Source organism: Melitaea cinxia, chromosome 2 (genome assembly GCF_905220565.1).
Source record: "Melitaea cinxia chromosome 2, ilMelCinx1.1, whole genome shotgun sequence".
In the NCBI taxonomy this organism is placed as follows: Eukaryota; Metazoa; Arthropoda; class Insecta; order Lepidoptera; family Nymphalidae; genus Melitaea; species Melitaea cinxia.
The window spans coordinates 7896582-7918145 of record NC_059395.1 but is presented as its reverse complement, the minus strand read 5'-3'; the positions used below and the strand labels follow the sequence as shown (position 1 = coordinate 7918145).

At 39.4% G+C, this 21564-nt stretch overlaps 1 protein-coding gene across 1 annotated transcript in view; it reads left to right on the top strand.

The window, feature by feature from the left end:
- Positions 1 to 21564, top strand: part of LOC123663826 (E3 ubiquitin-protein ligase TRIP12) — a 45494-nt gene that overhangs the window by 18628 nt on the left and 5302 nt on the right. Inside the window, exons 16-33 of the mRNA XM_045598465.1 lie at positions 347 to 521; positions 779 to 1000; positions 1438 to 1616; positions 1955 to 2161; positions 8883 to 9015; positions 9296 to 9377; positions 9720 to 9886; positions 10977 to 11142; positions 12173 to 12371; positions 12923 to 13128; positions 13319 to 13505; positions 13998 to 14095; positions 14595 to 14708; positions 17896 to 18020; positions 18246 to 18398; positions 19298 to 19515; positions 19698 to 19789; positions 20303 to 20525. Of these exons, the coding sequence (XP_045454421.1) occupies positions 347 to 521; positions 779 to 1000; positions 1438 to 1616; positions 1955 to 2161; positions 8883 to 9015; positions 9296 to 9377; positions 9720 to 9886; positions 10977 to 11142; positions 12173 to 12371; positions 12923 to 13128; positions 13319 to 13505; positions 13998 to 14095; positions 14595 to 14708; positions 17896 to 18020; positions 18246 to 18398; positions 19298 to 19515; positions 19698 to 19789; positions 20303 to 20525 (2946 nt within the window). The remainder of the gene's footprint in view (positions 1 to 346; positions 522 to 778; positions 1001 to 1437; positions 1617 to 1954; positions 2162 to 8882; positions 9016 to 9295; positions 9378 to 9719; positions 9887 to 10976; positions 11143 to 12172; positions 12372 to 12922; positions 13129 to 13318; positions 13506 to 13997; positions 14096 to 14594; positions 14709 to 17895; positions 18021 to 18245; positions 18399 to 19297; positions 19516 to 19697; positions 19790 to 20302; positions 20526 to 21564) is intronic.

The window sequence follows — 21564 nt, the reverse complement described above, 5'->3', positions numbered from 1 at the left end:
TGATAACAACCGGGATCGACGGCTTAACGTGCTTTCCGTGGCACAGTGGGGAGACCCACATACCAATGCACAAACACCAAGACCAGGGCCAACATCTTTATGGCCAATACCAATGCACAAACACCAAGACCAAGGCCAACATCTTTATGGCCAATACAAATGTTTGTCATAGGCGGGAATCGAAACCGCAACCGTTGGCATGTTGGTGTGGGGAAAAAAATATGTATCTATGTCAATCGGAATTTACCTATAACACAAGTATTAAGTTCCTTACCTTAGAAACAAACGAATGTTAGAGAAAAAAAAAAGTTTAAATGTTAAAGATCTATTCCCACAAATTTTACAGCAAGTGGAATTGTTACCACGTCTTCCGCAAGAATTATACGAAATCACGTGTCTGATCGGCGAGCTGATGCCGCGGCTGCCGACAGATGGCATATTCGCCGTGGATGTGCACCTCGACAGACCCTGGTCGGCGCCCACCGACCGCTCCGCTCAGTGGCAGTGGAGGGATGACAGGGGTAATGTTAATTTATCTGTTTACATTTTGATTTTATTTTATTTTATCATTACACACTATGTGATATTTTGACTCAAAGTTAGAAATTAAATTCTTTCAAATGTATTAAGTGTACACCCAAATCATGTCGCAATACTTGCACTTGGCGCGGGAACGACTATACTAAATAACGACGTCGAACGCGTTCGCCGTCGAGAGCAGACGAGACGGGTGTCATCCACTCGGCACCGTTTTCATTAGTGACACCGAACTTTATAGGCGTATGGAGGTCGTACTCATGGGCAGAATGTCGTGCGCTAGAGGCGGGAGTGGCGAGGGGCGACGAGGAGGTGTGCCTGAGCTTGCTGGGCCGCTCGTACACCGTGGACCTGACGGCCATGCAGCAGCACAACGACCACACGGGCACCGCGCGCGCCGTGCAGCGCCTCGCGCCCGCGCCCGCCGCCGACTGCGCGCCCGGCGCCGCCGCGCCCGCGCCCGGTGAGCTCTCCGTACTCGTGCCTATATATACTACATGTATTGTTTCGATGTATATTTATTATCAGGAAGAAATTAATAGCTATAACACCTGTAACACGACCATTAAGTTGTATGTAAATAAGATATTCATATTTATATTTTTATTTTTACTTTAATCTTCCATATTAACATTAACCAACTTAAAAAATGAGGAGGTTCTCAATTGAACTATATTTTTTTTATATTATGTCGATAATTTTTTACTATGCGTATCGATTTTGATGATTCTTTTTTTAATCGAAAGCTGGTGCTTTTCATGTGGTATACATATTTTTTCATGCAATGTACTGTTACGGCCAGCCTTTTTCTGTTAAAATTACAAACGTCTACCTATTTGCTATCTATACATTTTGAATAGTTCTACGACCAAGGAATTGATGACATAACACGTATTTCAGATCCACGTATCGCTATGGTGCGTAGTAACCCGTCCCTGGTGCGTGCTCTCCTGGGCGTGCTTCACGAGGTGTACTGGAGCTCGGCCGGACCGGCACTACGCGCGCAAGCGTTGAAGGCTATTCTACGCGCTGTATACTATGCTGACGCGGCGTTGTTGAGACAAGTGCTTAAGACACAGGTTAGATATTACTACAGATCTTTTACTTTATACAATTTCACAAAAATTGTATACTGCAACATTTCATCTAATCTTGCTTACCCTTAAGCTTACCCATCCCATAAGTTTTTAGCTCACAAAAAAGAGTTTATTTATTGTCATTGATAAGTTTTTGTTTCCTCATTTTCGATAAAAAGTTGATAACTTTCTTAAGTCATCTTGACCTAATTTCTATCACATAGATGTACATTTCATCGGATGTTAATTGTCATTTTTATGTGTGTTTGTCAATGTTAGTGGTTTCAGTAAACGGGCAGTAATTGAATTTAATGAAATTAATTTTCATAATAAAATTTCAGGTTATTTCTTCTCACATCGCGGGTATGATGGCTTCGAGTGACTTACGAATCGTGGTCGGGTCACTGCAACTCGCAGAAATATTAATGCAGCGCTTGCCTGAAGAGATGGGGGTCCAGTTCCGCCGCGAGGGCGTGCTCCACCAGGTGGCGCAGCTGGCCGAGCGCGCCCCCGGCGCCCCCGCTACTACTAGACAGGCTAAAGTTAAAGTAAGAGAAGATTTTTTTCTCGATTGAAATTGGTTCTTTATAATGTCATTGGTACATACTTATGAAGTTATGATAAAATGAGATGGTCCAAAAATGGACGAAGCTCTGGAGTAGTCCTTGTACACTACTTAGAAGTAATTTAACATATAAATGTAAACCATTTTTGAGTGATAAAATAGCAGCGTTTTACCTGAAAATAAAACGCTTATTAAATACTTACCTTATTTGAAGCTTACTTGTTTGAGATAGGCCCCTCCACTGTTTTCCGTCTTATTCACCTCTCTTTCTACCCTATATGTCTTTCTCTTTCGCACACATCCCCACCTACCACCAGGCAGGGCCACGACATTTGATGTAATGGTCGGAGGCCCGCTCGCGTTATTGGATCGAAAAACACCAGGCAGAGTTAAAAATGTAAGCTTCAAATAAGGTAAGTATTTAATAAGCGTTTTATTTTCAGGTAAAACGCTGCTATTAAAAACCTGACCGTTATTTGAAGCTTACTTGTTTGAGATTTGTTTGTTATCGCCTGGTGGTAGTGGACGCCAATGTGAATGATAGCCACATAAATAAAAAGGAACACAAGAGAAAGGTTCACGAAATGGGATGTGTGATAAAAAACTATTTATTGAAAACCAAGTATACTATATTATACCATATTAACTTTTACAAAAATAAATCTTTTAAGTTCTTCTTTTGAAAGCTAATAGTTAAATAAACTTTAAAATTGGTATTTAATTATTGTAATCGATGTATAACCAAAACAAAAAATACTCAATGTATTTAAAAAGTGATGTGATTCAGTAATTTTCATTAAAAATAATTATAATAATTAAAACGATATTATTTTAACACAAAAATCAGTCAAATGGGTTAAATAAACTGGTAACACTACTGTTAGCTGGTTGTGGTTGGATTTCGCGCCTATAAAACCGAGCAAATGTGTTACATGTCTTCCAATTTCCTCGTGATAAAATTTCGTCTAGAGGAAGATTATCAGCCCAATTTCTAGATGCTACCGCTGATCTTACGCTACCAGCTGAGGCAGATATACCAGCCTCTTTCAGCAACGATTTAAACCAGCCGGCAATTACGGTACGTGAGGCTGCTTTAGGTTTGCCTCTAATATTAATGAAAAGATTTGTACAGTTGCAAGCTTGACGTTTCGGTTCAAGAAGTTTCATAGTTTGTTTAACCCAAAAAACTGGATCTAACTTTTTGTTTTCAGAGTTAGAAATCAACCTCCAACCTGACTGCCTATGCTCAGAGGTATCCGTCTTTGACCCAAAAATTGGCCACATCACTAGACTACTATTGTTTTCGACTAAATGCTGTGAATCTATTGAAAGTAATGTTAGATCGTGAATCCGTCTACCGGAGCATAACAACAGTAGCGCCGCCGTATGTCTGGACGTATCGAAAGTATTGTTTTCATCTATGGGCATACTCTGCATGTAATCAACTAGCACGTTGATGTCCCATATAGGAGGCTTTCGATTAGTTGGTTTCTTTAAAGCTACCGACTTGATAATGTGTTTAACTAATGTATGAGAACTTAAGTCAGTAGGCTGGTTTGCGTTACAAAGTGTCGCAACTACGGATTTATGTAGTAAAATTGTGTTATAAGACAATTTCTCAATTATATGCAAGTCAGCTAGAAATCTAGCTAATATAGAACCATCCGGTTGAAAAGGATCTAATTTATGTTTCTTAGACCAGCTTAACCATCTATTCCAGGCTGCTCGATACGTTCTGCGAGTTGAAGGACGCCAGGAAGATAAGAGTAGTTGCCTTTGATTTTTACTCCACCCGATTAAATTCCTTGACCACCCCCACACTTCCAGACCTCCAAGGTCATCTCCTGGACTTTGGGAGGTGGAAGGTTGGTCGTTGTATCTATGAGGTTCTGTTCCAGTTTGTATATCGTGTACGGAGCTGCCAGCGCTCGTGACTTTAGATCGGCTCGCCAAAAAACTCGTTCCCAGCGTGGGACCACTATCAGGTACACTCCGATCGCCGAGTTCAAATGAGACAGGACTTTCGGAATTATGTATGGTGGTGGAAATATCCAAGCTAGGCTGTAGTTCCATACTTGAGAAAAAGCATCGTGATATAGGGCTATTGTATCGTTTATCTCCAGTGACACATAGTTGGCTACTACATGCGCCCGACGAGATGCGAAGAGATCCACTACTGGTGTCCCGAACTTGTGGAATATCTTTTCTACGCAATGTTCTAGGAGATGCCACTCCGGCGGTAGCCGGTGCCTCGATAAATGATCGGCATGGCTGTTGTAGAGACCGGGAATGTGATAAACCGACAGTTGAATCTGATTGAGACTGATTAGGTGAAAAACCCTGGCCGTCAGCTCCAACAGAGGAACAGATCTTGTTCCGCCTTCGTTCCGCAAGTAAGTCACAACTGTGCGATTGTCGCATTGGAGTAACGTCGTCGACTGACGCAGTAGGTAACCTTGGTTCTCTAGAACTTTCAGGACCGCAAGCATCTCCTTGATATTGCAATGTAAGGCTTTCTCTTCGTCGGTCCATGTCCCTGATATTGAATGTCCGTCGATTTGTGCTCCCCAGGCTAGATCGGAAGCATCTGTCGTTATGAAATGGGTCGGCGGTGGTAGGTGAATTGCTGAACACTGATGACAATTTTGGAGCCACCATTTTAGGTCTGTTATAGCTTTTTCTGGTAACTGTGCTACTACTGCAGGCTTGTTCAGTAAAGAGTTGAGGAATATTAGGAGTTCTCGAAAATGCAACCTGCCGTTGGGCACAACAAAACTTGCAAAGTTTAAGTGCCCCACAACACTTTGTAATTCTCGAAGTCTTACTCGTTTGATTTTCAGCAAAGGAAGTATCTTGCTGGTTATATTTTTCATTTTTTCTTCTGGAAGGAATTTTTTGTTCTTCCAAGGATCCCAAAGGATACCTAAAAAGACTAGACTCTTTTCGGGAACAAGAGAGCATTTTTCCAGATTTATCTGCCAGCCTAGGTAACGCAGGTGGTCTAGGAGCATTTGTACGTGAATTCGTAACGTGGATCGATCCTGATGGACTATTACAAAATCGTCCAGGTACACAATTATTCGTAGACCCTTCTGCCTCAGAATTTGAGCAATCCAATTGGTCAATGAAGCAAATACTTTCGGAGCCGTACTTAGGCCGAAGGGAAGGCAAGTCATTTGTAGCAGTTCTCCCTTGTAAATCAGCCGAAGAAATCGCCTGTGACTTTCTTTTATAGGTAGATGAAAGTAAGCTTGTGAAAGATCCACTTTGCACAGCCAATCGTTCTGTTGCAGGAACTCTGGTATTCGAAATACATTTATCAATCTGAATGGTTCGGTTATAACATACCGGTTCAGAGCTTTTAAATTGAATATAGGCCGGTTCGAGCCATCGCTCTTTGCTATCAGAAACATCGTGGACAAGAAACTTGGGGAGAGCTGAGCTTTTTCTAAAATTCTCTGAGATTTCATCTTTTCTATTATCTCCGTCATTGCATCTGATTCTGGAGTGCAATAAGCTACGCTTGTGATGCTGGGGAAGACTAAGGGAGGTTTTTTGCGAAAGGGTATCCGATACCCTTTTATTAGCTGTAGTAAAAACTTTGGAGCTCCCATTCCTTCCCACTGGCGGTAGTAATGAAGCAGTTGCCCGGCCTTGAACGTCGAGTCAGTATTTTCGTCTTTTGTTATTGGAGTCGAAGTCGGTTCTATTTCCAGGGCGCTTGCGTTCGTTTTTATTTTGACCTCTGCTGCTCGTGTTACCTCCTCGCGAACGAAAGGAACCTCTAGTCGCCTGTGCTGTGCGATTTGTTGCATTTAGCGAAGGTTGTCCCTGCGAGGGACGATTATAGTGATAGCCCTGCGAGGGCTGGTTACAGAAAATACCCTGCGAGGGTTGTTGATTATAAAAATGTTGCGAATGAGCTCGGGAGGAGCAGCATCCTTGATTTGTGGTACCCTGCGAGGGCCCATGAAAAGCAGCCGACCCCTGCGAGGGGTGGCGTATTGACCTGCTGGTTCCTGCTTGCGAAACAGGGCCAGTATTGGTCTTGTTCAGTGGCATAAAGACTTTTTTGACACCGCTGTTCTTTTCCAGAAATGTAGTGAATAATTCCTCATTAAAAAGGTGCTTATTGGAAGGGGGTATTTTACGTAAGGTGTTTTTCAGCAGTGGGTCACGTACTGAATTAATCAAACCATGCCGACGCATCTGTATGGCTTCGGCACGATGTCCACAAACTATTTGTAATAAATCCGCAGAAACTTTGGCATATTCACCTTTTGAGAATAAGTCGTTAATTTTATCATGCATATTTTCAACACTGAAATTAGTTTCATTACTAGCCCAGGAAATTAAGTCTTTAAGGCTGGCTTGCAGGGCCTCCCTTTGTTTAAGAATGCAAAAAGAAAGAGCAGCATAAGCTTTATCATTATATGACAAATTACGCAATTGATCATAAGATTTTACTTCATCGTTTGTTTCTAAATCTACAAAGCCCGGTGTGTGGTTGTATAATTTTTGTACTTCTGCATAACGCACTTCAGACCATTCACTTTTATTAAAATATTGAATATCATCAAGAATTTTTAAGAAATGTTGTGGTGTTTTAGGTATAGCAGATTCTTTTAATTTTGTTTCAAAGTCGAAGTTAAATTGAAAAGGCGATTGACTTTGCACAGCAGGTTGTTCAAATTCGCTATACAAGATACCACTTACATTATCGTCTACAATTGGTTCTTGGTCATTGTATGAACTTTGTTCGTTGCTAGGAGCACTAAAATTTAAATGTCGGCGTAGTTCGTCTATATCCTGCGTTAATTTATCCAGGCGGTTCTTATCATAACTATTTTTTCCTCCCTTCCTTTTTTTACCATGCTTGCGTTTACGGCGACGAGATCGTTTTGCTTTTGCATCGGAAGATGTTGTAGACAAACTTGAACTACTACTACTTGAACTACTACTACTTCTTGATGACGCGCTACCCACTGACCTGGCTCTTTTAGATTTTGAAGCATCCGTGGGCTTAGTACACCGTCTATCTTCTGCTTGTTGCCGTGTCTCACGCGTTGACGTTGCACTTGTCGAAGCCAATGCAGGAACGTACTCCACATTTTGCTGCTCATCGATAAAGTCGTCCATCCTATACAAATATTTCCGTTAAATACAAAATATAAAAGACGAGTAGTAAAATATCGCCTTAAAAAATCTTGTTATAACATTTTAATAAAAATAAAAATTTTGAGGGTAGAAAGTAACATGAACAATCAAATTAACTTTTGCAAATTAATGACTAATTAATTTGTACCGAACGATAAAATCGTTATATTATTCTAAAATCACTCAAAAACTCAAGGCTGTACTTACATTTCACTGCAATGAACCCACCTTGAAGCACAGAAGATATTTTACACTTACGTTCAACCAGAATTGAATACTTTTGTAATACGCAGATAAAGGTGGAATCTGACTTCCTTTCTCGACGGAAAACAGGACGCCAATGACGCGAGCGGGCCTCCGACCATTACATCAAATGTCGTGGCCCTGCCTGGTGGTAGGTGGGGATGTGTGCGAAAGAGAAAGACATATAGGGTAGAAAGAGAGGTGAATAAGACGGAAAACAGTGGAGGGGCCTATCTCAAACAAGTAAGCTTCAAATAACGGTCAGGTTTTTAATCCACTATTTTATCCTTATTTTATTGTACAGTAATATTATATTGTGACGATAGAAACACTAGATAGGTAACGCTCGATAATGGCTGTTTGCAGTTTGCACATTATTTTTGACGTTTTATGTCAAGACGTGTCATCAAGTTAGTTTTGCAATCAGTAAACAGTAAATTACAAAAATGTTAGTTAATTGTCCATTAAAATAGTGAATTAAAATACAATAATTAGAACACTACTGAATTTACAAAAATATTATAGTACCTACCTATGTTTCTCGTGAATGAATAATTGTTTTATATCACTGTTAAATGCACCCTAAGCCTTCTTGATGATAAGTAAAACTATTCTTAGATTGTAGAATTGTTTTATCGAAAAATAAGTGCTGGATTACCTATTCTACATAGAAAACTATAGCAAATAGCATAGTTTGTATTATATGTCTGGTCTTTATTCCATTTATTTCAAGGTGATTTTTTTTTGCTTGAAAGGACGCCACCTTGTTGCCATATTGAAAAAATTGTAAAATATAGCATTTTTTAAATTATTTGTACAACTTATTTACAATAAAATACCGAACTATTTTATTTTTAGTAGAATCTCATTATTTTTCTGCATTTTTTGATATATTGTACTAGTCATCCAAAAATGGACCGTCTTATTTATTACTTGGTGTATTTAGAAAATTTTTATAAGTTAGGTGACAATGTGTTATCACTTATTGCACGCCTCCAAGGAGTCTGTGCTTTATTCTCACAAAATGAACCTTCAAGCAATATTATAGAAATTTGGTAATTTTATAACTTAAGCTGACCCACAGCGGAGAAGTGTTGTATATTAAACGCTGAAGTCTGACCCTTCTACGTAGAGAAAGAAACCTATGCCCAGTATTGGGATGTTACAGGCTCAATCAATAACTTAAATTATATAATTAAATTTCATAGTAGTTTCATAAGTCCCCAATAGTTATACTACATAAACGATAATTTTGTCTAACACTATATTTTAAGAGAATTATCAATAATAATTTATCTTTTTAGTGTCCAAGTGGAATGAGTATGCGTTCAAGTGGGAGTTCTTCACCTCCTGCATCCACATCGGCATCGTCTTTAGATCATCACAACTTATCACTGGCGTTCTCTGCTTCTGGGTCATTCATTGCCAGTTCTTTGCGTAAGTATTCTTTTATCCAGTACATATATAGTTTACAACTTAGTTTGAATGATTGATAAGTCTAGCAAATAAATACTTCTTTTTGAATTATAAACTGTATGGTTACTGTTGCACTGAGCAAGATTATAGCAGTGATCAAGAAGGTTTTTATTACTGATTATTGATGCTATGCGTATCGCTTTAAGTCTGGTTTTAATAAAAACGTGTCATGTTATGCTTGATGTATCTTTCTAAGTAAGTTGTATTGACTAAGTGCTAACAATAAGATATTCTTTTGCAGTAGCTGCAAGTGAAAGTGGAGCTTCTGAAGCTGGACCAGCCACCTCAGCGTCAACACATCAACAATCAACTACAGTCCACAGGTAAATTTAGCTTCACATATTAAATTATACATCTTGGTGCAATGGATAAAGTTGTAGTACACTACAACAAATAAATCATTATTGTCTTTACATTTTTCTTTTTCTATATTATGCTAATAGTGTCTTTAACCGTGCACCACGTTAAGCCGTCGGTCCCGTTCGTTATCATAGATATCTGATAGTAATCATTACCCATAAGTAAGGAATGTATCGACCAACTATTAAGCCATTATTGTTCAGATTAAGCTCCGATCCTTGTCCTACAAGGAGAAACGGGCCTACGGCCAGCAGCGGGACGTTACAGTTTGAACGAATCAATCAATCAGTGTCCTGTTCCGTCAGATCGGGGAGCCCCCTCCAACTGGCGGAGATGCTGAAACGCAAGCGCGCAGTGAAGCGGTCGGGCGGCGCGCGGCAGCAGCGCGGTCGCAGGGACGACGCGCCGCCGCACGCGCACGCGCAGGCCGCGCCCGCGCCCGCAGCCGCGCCCGCCGCCTCCGCCGCGCACTGTGCGTACACTTTATATTTTATTTCTTCATTATATGTTTATTGCTTAGGTAATTCTAACATTTAGAATGAGGTCAAACGAGCGTAATTTTGTGAGTTGTGAGTCGCGTAATTTCTGCTGCATTCGGTTTCATACAAAAGGCCAGTTCGTGCCACACGGCGATGCAAACTAAGTTGTGCGCCTAATCACACGCATAATCCGACCAAATTGCGTTCGCGGGAGGCGAGGGGACTGAGGAAAGTGTCAGCCATCAGTCGTGAAAGTCGACGCGTATTTTGCCAGCGAACGCTCGGATAATTAATAAAATAGTATTACATATTATTATGGCCATACAGGTGTTTGCCGTGGTCTGGGTGTTTGTACAGTCCTTTGGGGTCTCCTCACCGTGGCTCGGAGAGCACGTTAAGCCGTCGGTCCCGGTTGTTATCATGTACACCTGATAGCGATCGTTAGTAGGGAATATATCCGCCAACTAGCATTGGAGCAGCGTGGTGGATTACGCTCTGATCCTTCTTCTACATGGGGAAAGAGGCCTATGCCCAGTACTAGGATATTACAGGCTGAAGCATACATATTATTAAAATTAGTCACATTTAAATATTATTTTACAATAATGTTAAATTTCCATAAAAAAAATTACGCTTGTTTGGCCTCACCTTTAGAATATACAAACAACTACATAACCTATTATAGATTTACAATGGTAGAAATATTTATTTAACCTGTATATTGTACACAGCCATAAATTTATGTAGCTACAACAGTAATATTGATGAATAAGAATAGGAATAGAAGAAAAATGGAAAGAGTATTTTGTTTTTTGTTAATTTTTTTTAGTTTTCATGTGCTGTGGTTGTCAGGGTGATTTTAAGATTCAAGTTTTAAATGGAAACTTTATTGGAAAGTGTTAAGTGTTAATGAATGAATTCTTCAAATTAACATTTAAGACTTTCTCAAGTCTGGTTTAAGTTACATTTATTTTAAAAAGTATATGACATCTGTAGTAAAAAATCGGATTTGTGTCATATCAGCTTTAATAATGAAAGTTATTGAGTTTAGAGTATTAACGAGTTGTATCGTAATCTCACTAGCATCATCCGTGGTGTCCGGGCGGTCTGGCGCGCGCGCAGGCGCGTCCAAAACGTCATCTTTCCTGTCGTCGCTGAACCCGTCACGTTGGGGCCGCGCTCCGCACGCACACAAGGAATCCGCGCTCCTGACCGCTCCCCACGCCTCCAACCTCACCGTGCAGAACAAGTAACGTTACCCTACTACTTGCTTAGGGATCGTCCATTAATCACGTGATGTCTTTTAGTAACTTTTTAACCCCTGCCTGGTGATATGTCGTAAGGTTTTAGACGATCACTCCTTTCCCCATACCCATAAATCACGTGAATTTTTTTGGTATAAAGAAAATAGAAACGTTCAGAATAAAATCTTGAAATACAGGTATAATCTTATTAAAGTTTGGAAAATTAAACATTGTGATAAAAATGTCTTGAAAGACATTAAGTTTGTAGGCTATATGGAGGTTTCATTACAACCATGTAATTTCATCATTGTAATGATGCGTGAACCCTCCCTCCCCGAGCCTCATGTGATTAAAGGACGACCCCTAATTCATAGTCTCATTATAGGAAAGTACGATGTATGTTAATTTTATATGGCATTGAGTGCTAAATGAGTCAATAAAATCCAAACTCACATGACTGATGCTTGACAACACTAATTTAGAAATCATTTTTTTTTCTTTAGTAAGTTAAATTGGCAAATAAATCATCTGCGCTCTTTTGTGCACCATCGAAGGACAGTAATCCTAAAGAAGAAGTAGTAGTAGTTTTATAAATATAATACTTATTCTTAGTAGAAATAAAATACTTTGAATCATTTGAAGCAAATAGTTTCAGTTTCGCGTGGTGAGTTTAGAGTAGTAGTTTGAACAGTATAATAATTCTTGACGATCGCTCTGGTGTATGTGTCGGCGACGCCTAAACGCCTACGGTCGCGGGTTCGATTTCCGCTCGAAGTGGATATTTGTGTTTATACAAATATTTATTTCTAGTACGGTTGACAGTTTTTGTGGATCTAATGAGCGTAATAATTCTTGGCAAAAATAAATACATTGAGATCAACATTAGAAGGCAACAGCTTCAGTTTTGCACAGTGAAAAGTTAAATTACAAAAGTAGCACACATCGTTTCACAATTATAAATACGAATCGTGCCCTCGCGACACCGGCATGCGGCACCGTGTGCGTGCGAGTAATACGTCAAGTGCGCGTCGACAGGGAGAAGGTGCGCGAGTGGGTGTCGTGGCGCGCGGCCCGGCTGCAGCGCGAGTGGGGCGCGCTGGGCGGCGGCGCGGGCGCGCTGGAGCAGCTGGCGGCGCTGGCGGCGGCGCTGCCGTCGCGCGCGCCCGCGCAGCAGCGCGCCGCGCTGCAGCACCTGCGCGACACGCTGCTCGACCACGACGTGTCGCCCTTCGAGGTGGGTACTTGTTCGGGTCTCATCGGGCGCTATGAGTGTCCCAAACGTTGCCCGTCTAAAAACATAATTAAGTTTCATTGTAACTTGTGAAATTCGCGTAAACATTAGAAAACAATATGTTAGCTTCTTTTTTTATTTATTTGGTGTTAGACTATTTATGTAGTTTAAAGGGAGAGTGTTTGGAATAATTTTGTGAGGAGTAAAATTATAGTAGCTATTATTGAGGTAGGGCACAGCAGGACATCCCGTTCGAAATCTGGAGCAGCTCGACTGACAACAGAAGATCACAGCTAAGTTAAACGACTATCAGTCGACGCTTTGACATGAAGGATCGCTTCAGTCTGTAATATCCCACTGCTGGGCATAGGCCTCATTCCCCATGTAGGAGAAGGACCAGAGCTTAATCCACCACGCTACTCCAATGCGGATTGGCGGATATATTCCCTACTATGAGTAACGATCGCTACCAGGTGATAACAATCGGGTCCGACAGCTTAACGTGCTTTTCGCAGCTTAAACTAAATTAAATTACAAATATTAAATTCTCTTAGGTGAATCATTCCGGCGTGCTCGGTGCGCTACTCCAGTTTTTGACGGGTACCGGTCCGGAGCCAGAAGCGGGTAGTAGTGGCACCACTGGAACTGACGCCGAACGTGAAGCAGACGAGTGTCGCGACTCGCCCGAACAGATAGCACAGTGTGAAGAGCGCCTTAGACTTTTCTTACATGTCTTCGCCGATATGCCGCTTTCACCCGAGTGAGTACCACCATATGTATCAGAAATAATTTGCTAGTAATCGATAAATAATTAATAAATAATGGGTCAACTGGTAGATTTCTCTTAGAGACAAATTCGCCCTTACCAATGTCCAATGTAATTAAACATTCTAATAAGTGCTTTTAAATGTAATGGAGAATACGTAAGATATATGTATATATTTGAACAGTGACAAGGAGTGGAGCGAGAAAGTGGCGCTGGGCGTGCCCGCGGGCGGGGGCGGCGCGCTGGCGGCGCTGGTGGGCAAGGTGAACGCGTGCGTGTCGCACCTGGAGCAGTTCCCCGTGCGCGTGCACGACCTGCCCGCGCGCCCCGCCACCTCCGCGCTCAAGTTCTTCAACACGCACCAGCTCATGGTGATTATTTATTCACCGTGACACTACAATACGAGCCTTCTAGATATATACGCAATGGCTGACCCGACTTAATGTTCTCCTTTTTTTGCGAACTCTCAAATGGGTGATGTTAAAATAATCGTCACATTTTTCTGTAAGAACCTTCGACAAAGTATTAGGAAATTCTGTCCTCGTGTTTACCACTTAGCAACAGATATTATATTAGTGATTTATTTTTATTTATATAAATTAATGTTTTATGTCTAAAATATGATATAATTTGAAGACATAACAATTATTTATCAGTTATATTGGTTTTTAAGTTAGTTCACAAAAGCAATAGCATATAAAAACTAATAAATACAAAAGAATGGATAAGTATATGTAGATTGGTGACGATGTTGATTCTTTACTTAGTTAATTCTAAAGAGGTAGAATATATAATTATGTATAATTCTCAATTAAAAAAAAAATTGTATGTAGATTGTGTGCTTACAATATAAAAAATTTCAGTGTGATCTCAAACGTCATCCAACTTGCACCAATTTAAAACAATGGAAAGGAGGTGTAGTTCGGATAGACCCCCTAGCTTTAGTGCAAGCCATCGAACGGTGAGTTGTTTTTCATTTGATTTTTGTGTACATTTGTGATTTTATTTCAAAAATATTTATAAAATATTGTAAAGTATTGAGTTCTTAATGATTTTATGAAAAACTAATAAATATTTGGGTTTGTACGAGATGCTTTACCCAGCTATACGGTTTTAGTTCCTTCAAACTTATATAATTGCGTTTCATACACTATTACCATTAGTAGTACCGTTGTACCATGGCACTCTACATTTCTTTAACATAGAATGTGAATGTCAAAAATCCTTAAACACGAAGATGTATTATAATTTGTTGACACCCTAATTTTCGACAGCAATACTTATATTTGTAGCAGTCATAGTAATACACTAGAGAGTATTTAGTTTGTCTCCTACCTACGATAGTAAGGAGCAGTAACAATGTAACTGCGACATCTTGCTGCAAGTGGTAGTACTCAGCACTCCCAGCACACGGACTCCTCCAAGGAATGCTCATTCACGATAAGAAAAATCCGCGGCAGGTACCTGGCGCAGCGCGGGTACGCGCGGCGGGCGGGCGCGCAGTCGGACGACGAGCCCGCCTCCGACGACGACGTCGACGACGCGCTGGCCACGCCGCCGCACCACCCTACCGAGTCTGTATCCCTTTACAATTTTTTTTACATATATTATACAAATACGCCGAGTTGCACGAAAATAAATTAAAATTTAAGTAGTGATTAAACTAATTTAGTCGCAAGAATTGTATGAAATTCTTGTGATTAAATTAGTTTAATCTCTACTTAAATTTTAATTTTGTTTCGTGCAACTCGGCGATAGGCTGACAAATAGGTGCTATTTAACTGTGATCTCCTGCTTAACTGAAGCTCGAGATATTTTCCCAGTTGGGCTGCTCCAAATTTTGAGAAGATAGATGATGAAAACATGCTTGACACTGACATTTTATTTGGGGGCGTTCAAGTATTACGTAACGCAAATTTTGATGATTTTTGACCCCCACGTAACGTTCGTTCCCCCATGTAACGCGCCGAAATGTATTCCTGTAACCCCCCCCCCCCATAACGTGTCGTAACACACTAACAACTGACCTTATTTTATTCTTTTCTTTTTTTTAAATATTTTTACCCAAATGTCACAACTACGTTATTTACTTTTGTTGGTTTAGTAGCATTTGCGGTAAGTATCAATATTACTGATGTGCCGGATCGTCAAAAATCTCATTCAATCGTTGTCGGTGCGTGACCTTGAAACGATAGTTGACATTACGCCCGCTGCAACGACAGGCAGGACAAGAATTGCCAAATCGAATGACCCTACTATCGGAAAAAAAATTTTTTTTGCGATATTGCGACTGGTCGGAAGTAACAAAAATAAAATGAAATTAAAGTTGATACATATATTTTTAAAATAATAACATTTAGCGTTATTGTTATGTCATCCTCTGCCGATACAAATGTCTATATAAATAATCACTAATAAAAAAATGGTTTTCTCATTACTTATATTATCATATTATCAATAATCAACGAAATTTAATAAAGTAATTTATTTTTTACCTTGTCAGATGAACTCTGTTGTTACTTTTCACAGATTTTACCATATTCTGTGCTTCTTCACTATTTAATTCAAACAATTCAACAATTATTGAAACAATTTATCTCAAATTGGAGTGAAATTATTACCTCTACTTTTATTAAATCCATAGATTGTTCAGTGAACTAAACACTCTTTCACGATAAGCATTGCGTACTGGAATAGACAGCACTAAACACATAATTTTGATTTTTAATTTTTTACCTCATAGCGCCTACTAATAAAATAGGTCCATATTTTGTCATTGAACATTTTCATTTTTCCTTCTAGGAGGTGATTTAAATTAACTGTTTCTTTTAAAGAACAATAATCATTATACAATTTATCATTTTTGATGGAAGGTCTTTAAGGAGTTCTTATTGAAATCAAATTCTTCTAAGTACTTGAAAAACTGCTCTGCTTCTTTATAAAATTGTTCTTTTTCAGCATCGGATGCTAAAATTGATATGGATCTGTTCTTACTGCCAGCGACTTTTTCTTGCATTCGGGTTTTGAGCTGGCTAAGTAGCTTTCCCATTACAGCATCTTTTTTTTCATAACAAAAAATCTCCTCGGACGCATAGGCCAAACCAGTGGAAGAGAGATAGATGCGGCGCAAGTGTACAATGAGTGTAACGGGACAATGAGTCCTCCCTTTTCGTGCATGCAGCCGGCGTTTATCGATTTATTAGACGTTGTCACGTTAAACTATCGTCCGTAAACCAACTTTACGGACAACCAATTTTTTTTTATACAACGGCAAACAAACCTCACCTGATGGTAAGCGATTATCGTAGCTTATAGATGCTTGCAACACCAGAGCCATCGCAAACGCGTTGCCGACCCACCCCCAATACCTCTCAGGACACCTTACCATAGAAATACAACACTGCTTGAAATCAGTATTTTTTAAGCTGTGATCAGTATTATTAAGGTCGAAATACTTCCCCAGTTGGACTGCTCCAGATTTTGAACAGAATATTTCCTGCTGCGCATACCTCAGTTGCATAACAAGATGCAAATACTACCGGAGCGCCGAACGGCAACGTTTCATTAGACGAAAATTCGGAACTTATTGTTTTCTAAACTGACGTTTCAGGAGATATTTTCGGGAGTCGGAAGGGTATACAAAAATCCGGGTGAATCCCGCCAAATCCCGGCCACCAGACAACCCTAGCCAAGACAGGTTTCAGCTTGCATTGCGCGCGTTTTACTTTTGTTTAGCAACTAGGTCCAGGAAACGTCGGGCATCTAAAAAATTTAATAAACCGCGATAACATCCGAAAGGGTTGTTTAAAGTTATTTGTTTTTCATTTTCTTATATTTATAAAATTAATGTCATAACATTCTATGTGTAATAGTGATCTCATAAGATAGTCGATTCACTCACTATCTTTGAGTTATATACTATTAGTATGGTAACTACTATATGTTTGCAATAAAAGGTGCCAATTTTTTTTTTTTTATTATTGTACTACTTAATCACATAATCTAAGTTATTATGCAGCATTTTATCCCGCCAATTGAATTTAAAAATTAACAAAAGATCCGTAAAAGATCCGCGAGAAAAGTGACGAATACGGACCTCATTTTTCTCGCGTATATCCGCGGATACGGATACGGATATCAGGAACATCACTAATTAATATATATACAAAAAGGGGTATAAACGAAAAGGGCTGCCAACTTGGGAGATTTTAGTACGCTAGTTTTTTTATTTCAATAAAAAACAATGTTACGTAACGTGTTGTTCGAACCCCCCTCCCGCGCCTGTAACGCATCGTAACGTTTTACAAGACCCCCAAAATGCGTTACGTAATACTAGAACGTCCCCTTATATGGTCTATTCTTTCAATGGAGACATTTTTACACAATTTAGAATAAACCTGATTACCTGCATGCAGAATGCAAAAAGGTCTAAAGTTTTTCTAGTACAATTTTATAAATTCTTTGTGTGTAAGAGATGAATGATATTCGTGTGAAAAGATGACTCCTAAAAGCAGAGTAGTAAACATAAACACGAGCTGAGTAAGGTTTTATGAATTCATGTACATATTTATAGTCATAGCAATAAATAGTCATAAGCATAAAATACATAAATGGTAAATGTAGTATATAATGTATAATATATATATATATAAAATTTGATTCTTATTACTTAAATTTGGAATTTGTTTTTATTCAATGCATAGATCGAAATTGGCCAATGTTAAAATAACCATTATCTAATTGATACGATATAAATTTCAGTTCAGACCACAAATTAGAATTCCTGATTGGAGACACAGTGTTGCCGTACAATATGACAGTATATCAGGCAGTGCGACAATTCGGAGAACAGACTGACGCTGATACCGATACAGAAACTCCTTTAGGTATGATTTATTTACTTTAATATTGTATTTGAGATTACTCTGCAATCATTTTTCGCTAAGACACTTAGTAAAGACAAGAATAATTAGGAAAGTACAGAGTATAGTATCCATACAATAAATATACGGTAGCATTTTTTATGCTGCGTGATCGTATTGCGAATATAAAAATAATTCTCTTCTAAATAAATAAATTCTCATTAACTAATAATGTTGGTTTCTCTCTAGCTAATGCGGGTATTTGGGTTCTAACACACACGATCTACTACCGCGCTGTCGAAGCGGGCGAGCCTCCCCGCACTGATGCCTCGTCTTCGCGTAAGGGCAAAGGTCAGCCCACAAAGTTGTCCTCGAGACGAAAACCAGACCTGTTATGGAATGGTAAGATATTTAAATGCATAATTTTATTTGTTACAAATTAGAGTAGGATTAATAATAATAATAATATACTTTATTGCACATTTAAATAAAGAACAAAATTAAAATTACAAGCAATTATAGTAACAAATTGTACAACCAGGCGATCTTATTGCTAAAAAGCAATCTCTTCCAGACAACCTGATAATGAAAGCGATATTGCTTTTCAGATGGGCAGGTGGTATACAGATTTAAATAAGTAAAAGAAAAAAAATAGAATATATAACAATTATATATACATATACATTATACACATACGTATGCAATAAAAAAAATAAAAACATTTACATACACACTAATATATAAATACAGTAATCGTATAATATATAGATTCATGGCAAAGGATTAAGCAATTTACTTTACGAAACTTGCATATATGTATATTTGTGTTGCCACAAATACTGATTCCTTACCTATCATAATTATCTCCATTTGGACAACTTTTTAGATTTTATTCTATTGTTATTTAATGACTTTTATTCGTTTTTTTTTATAGTATAGGTTATATATGCAGTTTATTAATAATTTGTTTTGACCAGCATCTACTCAAACACACAAGTAACAAACAAGTGGTAACACAATCTATCTTTGATAAAAAGTGGCGTAAAGGAGTACATTGCTTTGCTTAAGTAAAAAAACGGTGACGTGTAAACATCAAAATCTAAGAAAATTAAGCTAAATATTAATTTGAACTAAATATATGGTATTATAATATTAATATAGGTTTAATGATATATTTTACAACTGTAATAACAAATAAACGCGAGGGCGTCAAAAGTTTACAAAAGTTAGTGAAACTCGAATACTGCACAGCAGTATAGGTAAAAGTGTTCAGTGGTAAATAATGTGAGGTCGTCCTGCAGAGGGCGTGGTGCCGACGCGCACGAGCCCGCTGGTGGCGGCGCTCCGCGCGGCGCTGTGGGGCGAGGGCGGCGCCGACGTGCGCGACGCGGCGCTGCCGGCGCTGAGCCTGCTGCGCGCGCTGCACGCGCTGTCGCGCCACTGGCACACGCTCTACCGCGCCGCCTGCCTGCCCGACCACCGCCCGCTCGTGCCCAACGTCGACTTCATCAACGCCAAGGTATGCCCCTTGACTCGGGGAGTAAGCTGGTGAAAGCGTAACGAGAGCGTTACGAAATGTGTGATCGGGCGAAGCGAACGGAAGTTGAGAGGGAGATATAAGTTAGTGAAGATAGAAAGAGAGTTACGTTTCGTAAGTTTTTCTTCAGTCGTGTGGACTAAAGAACACTCGTTCTTTTTCAGCTTGCTGCCAAAGCTAATAGACAACTTCAGGATCCATTGGTTATTATGACCGGAAATCTTCCTCCTTGGTTGAAAAAGGTTGCATATGCTTGGTAAGTTCAGTTAAGGTATCTTATATATAAAATCTCGTGTCACAATGTTAGCTACCAAACTCCTCCGAAACGACTGGACTGATTTTGATGAAATTTTGTGTGCATATTGGGTAGGTCTGAGAATCGGCCAATATCTATTTTTCATATCCCTAACTTATAAAGGAGTTAATAACATATATGGCAAAATGAAGTTTGCGGGGTCAACTAGTTATATATAACAATGTATTTTGATAGTAAAAGATTGATTGACGACACAGTTGACAATTTTTCCAATTTGAGACAAAAAACTAATAATCAGAGTATATAATATTCTTTATTGCACTTTAAATAATACATCATATTTATACAAAAATGTTGGCAAGGGCGAACTCATAAATATATATGTAATAAGTATATAGTGTTTTAATTCATTAAAACAAATTGAATTATAATTTTTTTTGATTGCCTGTATAAAATCTTTTGAAATGAATTTGAATTTAAAAAAAAAAAAATTGTTTTGATGTCGTGTCGCAGTCCGTTCGTGTTCCCGTTCGAGTGCCGGCACCTGCTGTTCTACGTGGTGTCGTTCGACCGCGACCGCGCGCTGCAGCGGCTGCTGGAGGCGGGCGGCGAGCGCGCGGCGGCGGGCGCCGACGAGCGCGTGGCGCCGCGCCTGGACCGCCGCAAGCGCACCGTGCAGCGCCACGCCGTGCTGCGCCAGGCCGAGCACGTCATGCACGAGTTCGCGCACTCCAAGGTACCGCGCCCCCTTAATGCTGTTTCGGTCTCTTAATTCAATTTATAAACTGAGGACATATATTATGGATATGTTCTCTGTGACGTATCAGAACATTAACTTTACTGTCTCTGACCGTCGTCTCATACAAAATGTGGTGTAGTAGCAGTGAAACTGCTCCGAATGCATTTTAACAGAATTTCTGATTTCTGATTGTATTTTGATTGCTGTAATCCTTGTTTTCATATTTATTACATGTGGACGATCTTATCACGGCTAGTGACATTGAATGATATCTCTAATATCATTTTAAAAAACACATTACATTACTGTCAATAAACAACCAACGTTTACATATAAAACCTAGTCAAGTCTTTCTACTTTGGAGAAAGAATTTTTTAAATAACTTTTTAACTTTCTAACTTTTTAATTTTTAATTTAAACTTAAGATATAAAATGGGAAACATGTTGCCTATTTGGAGGCTGGTATATTTCTGATTCTCACACAGTATATTATTACATTCATGACTGTTCAAAACAAGTCACATACTAATTTAACACAGAGGTTTGGGGTACATGCATAACTACCTAGCTCCCGGAACTTCGTACATCTTAACAAAAATTACTTAGCTAGAAACATGCTATCAAGTTTTATTTATTTATTATAATGCGCAACGGTTACAGCCATGGATTGTACCTGTTGCGCTGGCGGTTGCGGGTTCGATCCCCGCACATGACAAACATTTGTATTGGACATACAGGTGTTTGCCGTGGTCTGGGTGTTTGTGCAGTCCTTGTGGGTCTCCCCACCGTGCCTCGGAGAGCACGTTAAGCCGTCGGTCCCGGTTGTTATCATGTACACCTGATAGCGATTGTTACTCATTAGTAGGGAATATATCCGCCAACCCGCACTGGAGCAGCGCAGCGTGGTGGATTAAGCTCTGATCTTTCTCCTACATGGGGAAAGAAGCCTATGCCCAGTAGTGGGATATTACAGGCTGAAGCGTGCCAACAAAGTAGACACTAACAAATTCACTATAATCATCATCAGCACAGGGTA